The sequence below is a fragment of the Poecilia reticulata genome, linkage group LG19 (genome assembly GCF_000633615.1).
Source record: "Poecilia reticulata strain Guanapo linkage group LG19, Guppy_female_1.0+MT, whole genome shotgun sequence".
Taxonomy (NCBI): Eukaryota; Metazoa; Chordata; class Actinopteri; order Cyprinodontiformes; family Poeciliidae; genus Poecilia; species Poecilia reticulata.
In genome coordinates, this window is record NC_024349.1 from 11,988,166 (window position 1) to 11,999,055 (window position 10,890).

The 10,890-nt window shown below is 38.2% G+C and overlaps 1 protein-coding gene across 7 annotated transcripts in view; it reads left to right on the plus strand.

Moving 5' to 3' along the window:
* Nucleotides 1–10,890, plus strand: part of usp54b (ubiquitin specific peptidase 54b) — a 72,731-nt gene that overhangs the window by 22,221 nt on the left and 39,620 nt on the right. For all 7 annotated transcript variants that reach the window (XR_536319.2, XR_536320.2, XM_008437053.2 and 4 more), the window contains 4 exons: nucleotides 175–267; nucleotides 6,660–6,794; nucleotides 7,815–7,928; nucleotides 9,405–9,487. Coding sequence is in view for 5 of the 7 variants with exons in the window: in XM_008437053.2 (XP_008435275.1) it covers nucleotides 175–267; nucleotides 6,660–6,794; nucleotides 7,815–7,928; nucleotides 9,405–9,487 (425 nt within the window). In the remaining 2 variants the exon portion in view is untranslated. The remainder of the gene's footprint in view (nucleotides 1–174; nucleotides 268–6,659; nucleotides 6,795–7,814; nucleotides 7,929–9,404; nucleotides 9,488–10,890) is intronic.

The window sequence follows — 10,890 nt, forward strand, 5'->3', positions numbered from 1 at the left end:
TCATTCCTCTTCATTCTCCATATATTTAAAGACTCAATCTGTTTGTGAATTAAAATCTCAGTCCAAGTCAAACAAGTATGCATTCCTTTCATCGGTTTTTGTGGGATAAAGTCTTATTTCTCAACTGGACAAGTTGAATAGAATAAAAAATTTGTGTGTGTTTTTGTTTTCCAGGTCTTGTGGCATCTCGACATCTTTCGGAGAAGCTTTCGGCAGCTGACCACTCATAAGTGCATGGAGGACTCATGCATCTTCTGCGCTCTGAAGGTACGAACACTCCTGTTTTTCTAAATAACTMATTTGAGTGTGTTGTTTTTTTTCTGTAAAAATCAGAACAAGTCCGTTTTTTATAATGTTTATTTATCTTCTGCCTTTATAATTCACATGGAGTGGCATTTTAATGTAATCAGGGAAAAACACAGTTACTTTGTGTAAACGCCCTGAAGAAGAGTGTACTGTGCACACAGTAATATTGGGCTTAATAATGCCAGAATAAATAATAAAGACTTAATTGTATTCTGATTAGTAATATAATTATATTAGTTGTGTTACCACCCCCACGCCACTAGAGGCAGTAGCAGGCCGGAAAAGATGCGACTAAGAAGCAGATTTAGAAGTACACAGAAAACTACAGAATTTGTTCAAAACTGTGAGCTGCGCTGAAGAAAATAAAAGAGAGAAATTCAAATACATGCTGAGAGAGAAACTCCTTCTTAAAAATGAAGATATATCACAGATTTAAAAAGAAAATAAAAACGGGAGACCGCGGATAATATAGGAAATGGCGCCYCCTTCACTTYCGGAGTGCAATGGTTCCATTTCCAAATAAGGTMTGAGGCTGACAGTGGTCCGTCCCCGCCCCTTTCTGTTTGCTGCATCGAAGTCCTTCTCAAACTGGTGGCAAAGCATACAGCCTCTTTACATCAAAGAGAGTAAATGTACCTCTGAATAGTACATTTACCATGAGAGTCAATACATGTTTACAATACATGTTTACAGAGTGTTGATCTCCTTTTCAAAAGCTGAATTTACTTTGTTTAAACTCAGCCGTGTCACTCACCCAAACCAAATGAAGTCTTTATTTAATAMAGATTATTCACTCAGAAACAATACAACAATCTCTCTGTTCTGCTTATAAATTAATTATATTCTGTGATTCTCTAATTCATTTCTCGTGGCGGAAGCTGAGGTTTGGTGTTATCCAAGTCATGGGAATTTGATAAACTTGCACCGTCTTAAAACTGACTCATCGGGCAGAGATTTGCTCACAGTCATTGAAATATGAGCAAAAAAATCACACTTGATATGAATATCATATAACGTGAGGGAGGTCTGGTTCTGCTTCTGTTTTGTTTCATAATCAGATTTCTTTTTCTTCTTTTGTTTTTTTTTTTATTTTAATCTATATTTTCTTTTAACTTCACTGACAGATCAAGCACCAGAAAATGTGGACTAGAATCCCATCATCTCCTTCTTTAGTCCAATTTTTATCAAAAAAGTGAAACAAGTGTCTCTCAAATTGTGTTATCAATCAAAAATATATTTTTTCTGCTTTTATGTGCTGTCAAAAATCATTCATACCCTTCTTGATAATCAATGAAAAAGATATTTATTGAAATGAATGCAATCAGACTCTTTCCTCRTGCCAAACATGGGAGAAATGTTACAGGTGAAATAATCTGCCAGTGGAACTAGTACTTTTTAAAATTAATGTTAATGCATTATTGACTTAAAACAAGCTCTTATACCTTCTTGAAAAGTTACTTTAAGTTATTTATGTTTTATTTCAAGTGAATTAAAACTAAGCTAAAAATACTTAATAAGATTTTGTGTTTTTGCAGGCAGGACCGACCATCTCTGTCATATCGTTTAAAGAAATAATATTGTACATATGGGATCAGTTTCAGAAACATTTTTACATGAACCCACGCTAATTGGCCCCTGATTGTTGTTTTGAACATGGTGAACCCATAGGGGACAGTGTAGCGCAAAGCTAAAATCTATGTCAGCCAATGAGATTGCTTCAAAACAACGACTTCCTGTGAGGAATTAAACATGGCGCCAGGAGGGTCATGTGTGTGGAAAGAAATGTAGGTGGAACTACTTTTGAATAGTSTATTAGCTTATAAAGTCACTAAAACACAAGATAGTGTTGATTAGGAATTAAGTTAAACTATGTGGATRTATTGGTGCATTGTTTGTCATAGGCTGTAATGGTTGGCACTTTAAATCTGTTTTCCCATGAACACATACAAACATGGAGTTTTCTCTAATCTCCACTTTGGTGTGACTTTTTCATAATTGGTTTTAGTGGTATAAAACTGAGCTTCTGTGGGGATGAAAGAAAAAAAAGGCATAAAAATATATTTGTTTTCCCAAATWTTAGGCTACATGTGGATTAGGCCTCAGTTGTCTTTGATCATTTTACACATAAATGTTAACCAGAACCTAAATAAATGGTTAGATTGTAATACAAATAGTTGAATAATAGTTACACTGAGTTATGTGTGATATTGGTGTACTTTTGTTTAGCTTGCATATTCATATTTATCGTGCTAACTTGATATTTATATAAAYGCACCATTGCTGGAACATAAATGCACTTCAGTATTGGAAGTCTGTCGCAAAATTATCCATCTCTTTGGGAGCAAACTATAAAGAAWGGTTTAAAAGTTTTGCACAGTCCTTTGGTAGCCTGGCATCCCAGCAGCCCAGAAGATGAAGATCTGTAACCTCCTGCCTCCCTCCTAATGACCAGGCTTAATGCAGCTCCGCTCCGGCCATTTGTTGCATCAGTGCCATTATACATGTGTCTCATCCTGGAAGTGTGTGATGCGGCCCCGGTGTTGATGTGCGCGCTCCACACGCCGCTCCGTCTCCAGCGCCTCGCTGTAATTAATTGGCCCGGCTGAAAGCGCTGAGCCAGCACATCCCACGCTGGGACACTGAAATAAGAAACGCTCACAAATCTCACTTTGCACTCCAGCCACGCACCTCAGGAACCTCCCGCTTGCGCCGCACACGTACAGGATTTGTAGCGCGCCGCGCCAGTCAGCTGTGGGTGTAGAAATGTAAGGTGGTGTCCCGTATTTTCCTGTCAGGTTTCATTAACCGTCCTGCCAGCTATCAGCTGCAACGCTGCTCCCCACAGTCTGCTTGGAGTTGATTAAAGCATCCGAATAACCGAGGCAGACACCCACCAAATTAGCTTCAATGGAGTGTTAAATTTTTAAACAACTTCTTTAAAGATGCAGCAACAAAAATTAAGGTTATGTTTTACTTCACTTGAGGTTGATTTGCAGCAGATGAAGGCTGCATCGTGTAGTGGAGATAAGTTCAGAGGACGCCGGTAGCTATCCCTCAAGAAAATCACTGCAACAATTTATCTCTCTCAGCAGCAAAACACTTCCACATTTACACACGCGCACACTTGGATGCAGATTCCTGAGAACACACTGCAATAACCAGGAAAAAGAGTGAGGAAAGGGATTGAAAGAATGGAAAACTGGAGGAAAGAAGGGAGAAAATGAATGAACATGGGAGTGGGTGCTGATTGTTTGTGTTTTCACACGCTGACATGTGCGCACACACTTAAACACACATCTCTAACTCACTCACTCCGCCCCCTCTCTCCCTGCACTCCTCCCTCCATCCCTCCCTCTCTGTAGGGTCTATTCCCCCTCCATTCTCCTTGGCGCAATGCTGCAGTCAGCACAGACACCATATCGCACACATACACACAATATTGCTCACACTTTCCCTTTTTCCTCCTCTCTCTCTCTCTGATTCTGTCGTTCACACACATACACACTCCTCTCCGTCAGCAGCACGACTGCATTACCTTTTCCGTTGCCAACACTCGACTTGCACTCACTCTGATGAAGCCTATTGTTTGAGAACATTTTCACACCGTTATCATCGCAGCCATTTTGGTGAACTACTTCCAGAATGCCACCTGAAATCAGATCTACTTAACTTATAATAAAGGACAAACCATTAGGGAATCAGTTATGCCAGAATTAACATATCATGATTTTTTTTTCTTCACAATTTCCCYACTTAAAAATAGCGATTAAAGCCAAAACACATTGCTAAACACTTCAATATGGACATATTTTAGCAGGGTTTCTGCAGGTTTCACCAACACAAATGTAAAACTTTTAAATATAATTTTGAATGAAATTTAAGACCTTTACCTCCACAGAAATGTACAAACTTCGTCCTGCCAACTGGCGATAAATTCGCACATGATAAACGCAAAATAAAAAACAAGTTAGCTAGCGAGGGTATGTTAGCGGGGAGTGTGACCAAAGTTTTGCCTGACTGAAAAGTTCTGCAAGAAGAAAAAAGTAATTAAATCATTCTGTCAAAATGTAAGATCTGTAACTAGCATATTAAAGGCTAACTTACATTTTTTTTTAAAATTATTTTAAGGTCTTTTAGATGCAGATGCATGATTTAAGAGTTTTTAAGAATTAAGGACGTTCTAGAGACGTCATGTAGATGCAATTGTCATTTAACTAAATTCATCTCAGTAGTTCTTCATGGAGTTCATATCAGACCAGTTTGCTGGTCAATCAGGGACATTGATGAGACAGTCATTAGCATAAATGTTTGTATCTTTAGCCGTGTTGACAGGCGCTGAGTCGTCCTTGAAAACATAATCAGCATTTTCATAAAGTTTGTCAACAAAAGGAAGCATGAAGTACTCACATGAAGTACTCCAAAAAGACCTTGTAGAWGTCGGCTCTGACTCTGGAGTTGATTAAACACAGCAGAAGACACGATGGCTCCCAAAATCATCTAACGGTGCAAACTAAACATTGGATCTCAACTTGGATTCTCTTCCTCCAGACTTTAATTTTGAAATGAAATTTACTTTGAATCCAGGAATGAGAGTAGTGCTGGGCAAGAAGATATTTACGATATTTTACCTAGGAACAAAAAAAATGACAAACAAATCATAAAGGCTGGCTTAAAAATTCAGTTTGATAAGCAAAATACTGTAAATCTTTATTTAATGAATAGAAGATTTGAAAGAAAAACAAACATTTCAATGTAAAGTCACATTTTAAGGAAATGTAGTTCAGTTTTGTTGCTTCAGCTTGATTTTCTTTTACCTCTGGTTGATGAACTAAAATGGACCCACTGTGGACAGAAACGGATGCTGACGAACTGTGACGGTGTGTGAATATTTTTCTCTTGATATAGTGTTTTTAAAAGTCCTCAGGACACAGAGGAGACCTGCTGCTTTTCAGTCCAGCCGTCTCATCAGCAACTGAATCCATCACTGCGACTGAAAACCAGCAGAGGACCAACCGCTGTTCGGATACGTCAAGCCAAATTAGGTTTATTTCTGTCCCAGGTTTTCTCAAAAAAAAAAAAAAAAAAAAACATATTAAATGAATGCATTTTTTTCCCAGCATAAATCTCTTCCTAACTAAAAAGTAGGTCATTTTTATCCGTCGGCAAAATGGAGAAAGTTGATTACGCTTTTATCTCTCCGTGTTTTGGTGCTGCAGCCTCCAACCAGCTGGTCAAAATTCACTCGTTGCTGGTACCTGAGTTCAGAAATGTAATTTCTTTTTTTCTCTTTATTAGCAACACTGCACTATCAGCACCATTATCGCAATTTGAGATATCTTAAATACAGTTAAAATCAAATAGAAATGCATTCAGTTCAATCTAGTTTAGTCCAGCTGATTTCAATTCAGTTGAATCTTAATTACTGCMTTTGATTCAATTTAGTTCATTTAAATCAAGTTCAGTTTATTCAGTTCACTTGATTTAAGTGAGTTAGGTTTGGTTAAATAATGCTCTGTTTAATTAGTTGAGTTTAGTCCAGTCAAAATCAGAGATTTTTTTTCTTTTACAATTTTACAGTTTAAACCAATTATACTCAGTCTGATTTGGTTTTCAGACCATTAACATGAAGTCCTGGTATAATGTAACTCCTCCAACTTTGTTAGTCTTGAAAATATTTTGCAGACACCTTCCAATGTTCAAAATATTTGAATCTGCATATATTTTAGAAATAACAAAAATGCGGTAAGGCTTTAAGGAAGAGAATGCCAGGTGTACTTCATCAGTATTTTTAATATTCTCTAACTAATCAGTGAAGCTTGCAAAAAGAAGCATATATCTTTATGGGCTGGTTTGTAAGATCAGGATTGTTTCCTCCATTAGACCTGAGAGGCTGCAGACTGCCGGGTCTCTCCATGATGTCCTTCACATCGGATGCTGCCCTCAAAACATACTTCAGTGGCCTAGCTTTCTCTGTTAGCCTCCTGGTTTGGTTTCCATTTCACTGCTACAAAGCTCTCTTTGAGCTGCTTTATTTTGTTTGAGAAAAGTGCCATTTATTATTTACATGTTGTGATATTGAGGCCTCGGTAGAGCCATTTGTTTTATCCCTGTCAGAGAGTTTTGTGCAGCACTTTAGCTCTTGATAGGTTCACAAGTTTTCCTGCTTCTTTTTTATGGGTCAATTAGAAGAACTTGACGATCCAGGAAGATGCATTGACAGTTTTTTCGTTGTTTTTGTTCTAGCTCCAAAAATGCAGAGGTGTTTCAGGAGCAGCGTTATAGTGCAAAATAGTTTATATTTGCTGCAGCAGATGAAAAATTAATGTATTCTTTATATTTGTGTGCATTTGCAGAGTATCTTTGCTCAGTTCCAGTTCAGCAGCGAGCGCGTTCTGCCGTCAGACGCACTGCGGAGCGCGCTGGCCAAGACTTTCCAAGACGAGCAGAGGTTTCAGCTGGGCATTATGGACGACGCTGCCGAGTGCTTTGTGAGTCTGCAGCAGCAACGTGGCTTCACATACGCTCACAGTTGCTTTTTGTTAGTTCATTTAAAATATAAATAAGTATATTTTCATAACCAACACACTAATTCAAGGAAAAGAAACATCCTCAATGCCCCTCTGTTTTTTTTTTTTTATCTTAGCATGTACACTGGAAACCCTTTGTACTCGGGTGCAAATGTAAAATAATGAAGTGCATTTTGATAAAGTCCTGTCACATGTATATCAGTTATGATGGGCCCTAGGATGACTGTATTGGGATTATAAATGATTTTACACTCAAAAACTTTTTTTTTGAGGAAAGAGATTCATTTAGTACAATTTCCAATGTGGAAAAAGTGAAGTACTGTGAATATTTTCAGTATGCAGAGTAAGGAAATTTCTATGGAAGTCAATAAAATGTTCGTTGTTGTTTTTTGATTATATTAAGCTGTAAAACTTAGTAAAAAATAATAATTTATAGATAAGTCTTTATACTTTTAGGTCTGCGTGGAGCTGTTCTAACATTATGCAGATCAAAATGTTATTTATTTTTATAGCTGTAACATCTTTAAACTTCCTCTGTGCTCCTGGATTCTTCCAGGGAATCTCAGTTGTTTTTTCCACTCTTTGCCCTCCGTGTGTGTGTGTGTGTGTGTGTGTGTGTGTGTGCGTGTGTGTGTGTGTGTGTGTGTGTGTGCGTGTGTGTGTGTGTTGTGTCTGCGTGCATGTGTGTGTATTTTATGTGTGCTTCTGAGAGGTGCTGTCTGATCGATTGGTAGTAAATGTGTTCAGTCAGGGAATCCGTCGGCTTCTTATGAAATATAGATGTTGCTCCCACGGTCAGATTAACAAGAGCACCAGCAGAGAGGAGCAATCAAAAACACACACACACACACACACGCACGCACGCACGCACGCACGCACGCACGCACGCACGCACGCACGCACACCCACCCCACACACACACACACTACATGTAGCACTCTTAAAACCACACAGCTCATATGTGTAAACTTTGTTTCTCAGGAGAATCTGCTGATGCGTATCCACTTCCACATCAGCGCAGAGAGCAGGGAGGACATCTGCACGGCCAAACACTGCATACCACACCAGAAGTTTGCCATGACTCTGTTTGAACAGGTAAGTGATTAAGAGAGAAGCGATTGGTCATATGAAAACCCAAAGCTAATATTTTGTTCTCTAGACAATCCTACCACCAACCCGACCCATATATTTGTTCAAATATTTAATAACTCATCGTCATTTTCCCCTCGACTGATTTAATATGTATTATCAGATCTCCTGTGTCTCAGAATAGCATCAAATAGTGACTTTACTCAGTTAAAATGAGAAACACTGGACATTTAAACCTCTAGGGAAGGAAAACTGTAATTGAATGTAATTGAATCTTAACAAGAAGTCAAGTTTGGTATCACGATTAAAAAAAATAACTCTTTTTCACTTTAAGTATATTTCCAGTGGGGCTGTCGGCACGAACAGCTTAAGTAATCAAAACTTAGACCGTAAATTATGGTGCGAGTAATAAAGTGCAATAGAACAGAGAAAAACTCTAAAATATACAATAAAGAATCGTGAACAGTTAAGATACCTAAAGCTTGTAGATACTTCCAAAGACTTTCACTGTCTCTGCAGCAAAAGGTGTTTTTTTTGTTTTTTTTTAAACTGACTTCAGGAAAGTCTGGAATTTGATTTTAACCTTAGAATTATGGAAAAACATGTGTATTTCAAGAGATTATTCAATATCTGGTTGTCTAAATCAGATATTGAAATTAGACAATTCAATATCTGTCTAAATTTTTTTACAATACCACAAATATTGTAAAAATTCCTAACAAACATTTCTAAACTGTCATCCCCAAAATCTGCAAGTTTGACAGCAAAAAAACCACAAAAAGAATCATAAAATCCTGTAGGAACAGCTATTGTTTGACATTTTAATAGTTTAATGGGTTTTATCAATGTATTCTGGCAGAACCTGCCCTTTAAGAACGTTCAGATTTTGATATTCCTCAAAATGAAAATGAGTTTGACACCCCTAATCTAAAACATCCATCCACCTAATAAAATACACAGAAGTATGAGCTTTGGACAAAATCTGAAAAAGGTTTATGGTGTATAAATTCTTTAATAAAGACTTTCAGCCAGTTGCCTTGGCTGATTTATGACATCTTTAAAAAATAATTCAAGTACGTTTTTTGTTTTCAACTTTTTTTGCCAAAAATGTCACATTAAAACTAGCATTTTTTTTTTGTTTGGGTTCTTTTAAATGTTTTTGTGGGAAATCATGCATCTGGACCTCCACCGGTCCGACTTTCACGTGCAAATCCAGTCTTCCAATTTCTTTACCATAGCAAAGATTCGGTGCCAAGATGGGAATCTGGACTTTGTTGGCTTGAATCGTTTCTTCATCCGATTAAACAGAAACGGCTCTGCACAGCAAGCTCTGGCCCTTGTTTAGATCCAGAAAATGCTTGGTGGAAAAAAATAAACCCTAAATCATTATGTGATTTAACATTTGATGGCCCCTAACGAGAAAATAATTATCAGAGAAAACGATGTCCTGTAATGAATCCCAGGATGTGTTTCTTCTTACAGTGTGTGTGCAGCAGCTGTGGAGCCTCTTCGGACCCCCTGCCCTTCATTCAGATGGTTCATTACATCTCCACCACGTCCCTCTGGTAAGTCCACATTAACACACACACACACGCACACATGCGGGTGAATACACACAATGCAGTAAACCTGGAAGCAAGCTGAGGCTTAATCACGGCAGTAAAAGAAGGTACAGCGCGTTCTTCACTTCTCTGCATGGGCCCCGGCCGAACGCTGAGCGAAATCACACATGAACATGTATGCGCATACATCATGCACGTGCTCATGCATATGCAGGAGCAGGTGAGCGTGTGCAAACGAATCCCAAATGTGAATGAAGGAACGTCCAGGCAAATCCTCACACAGTCAAGTGCGTGTGTTACGTTAAAAATCTCCCACGCTCCAAGTTAATGAAATAAGAAACTTGGTAGCAATCAATCAGTTGCACCCAGGGAGTAACARAAATCTATAAGTAAAACAGCGGAGCAGAACCACCAAATGAGAAAATGAAACAAAACATCCATACGTATCCCTTTGGTAAATAATCGAAGTAGRAATGCTGGGTGAAAATACAAGTAAACAGGTAGTTCAAGCACAACGRAGCAGCCTCCCCTGTGTTTGTGCCTGTTAACACCGCCAGGCTATTTTTAACCTCACCGAGGCCTGCTGTTTACGGCCTAGAAAGCAAAAAAGTCAGCATAAGTAAGATAATCCAAGGGTGACAAAAATAGAGAGGAAGATATGTGGCTCAAGCAYGGCTCAGACATAAGTAAACAGAAATAAGAACATCTTCTTGGCTGTGGCGTTGCATTTTCCTGCTTCCCCTAAAAGAGAGCAGTCAAAAGGTTTAATTCAGCGGTGGAAGGGATGAGGAAGGAAGGAGAGATTAAGATGGTTTTTACATTCGTATTATTATTATGATACTTACGACGCTCTGAGATGTGGACCAGAGCCTGCAGGGCAGTTTTAAAAAGCCTTAAATTAATTACAATAATACATTAATTGCAGGTCTTAAATTTTTTAGTGGCAGGACTATTTAATCTCAAATATTCTCTGTAGTTCATTTTTCTTGTTTGTCTGACAGAAAAGTCTTCCGTTTGTGTCACACTCAGACGGCTTCATTATGTTCGATGACTCAAACCGGTTGAGGCTACCGCTAACTAGCTGCTAACAATCCCTTGCTAGCTAGCTAGCTTTTTACGTATATCATCTTTGCCACTGTCTTACTTCTGTTGCCAACCCAGACTAAATTCATTCTGCGRGGATAAAAAACAAAACTTAGCACTACTGCTACACAAAATATTACATTTCCATTATCTTCATCCCACCTTACTTGCCATACTTTCATCAGTTTCTCTTTAACGATACTCTTTCCTTCAGATTTACTAATTTAACTGTAAAACTAACAGGATTTTTAATTGCCCTCTTTGCCATTTTATCTGCCCTCTCGTTTCCATCTACTCCAATATGTGCTGGAACCCACACAAAT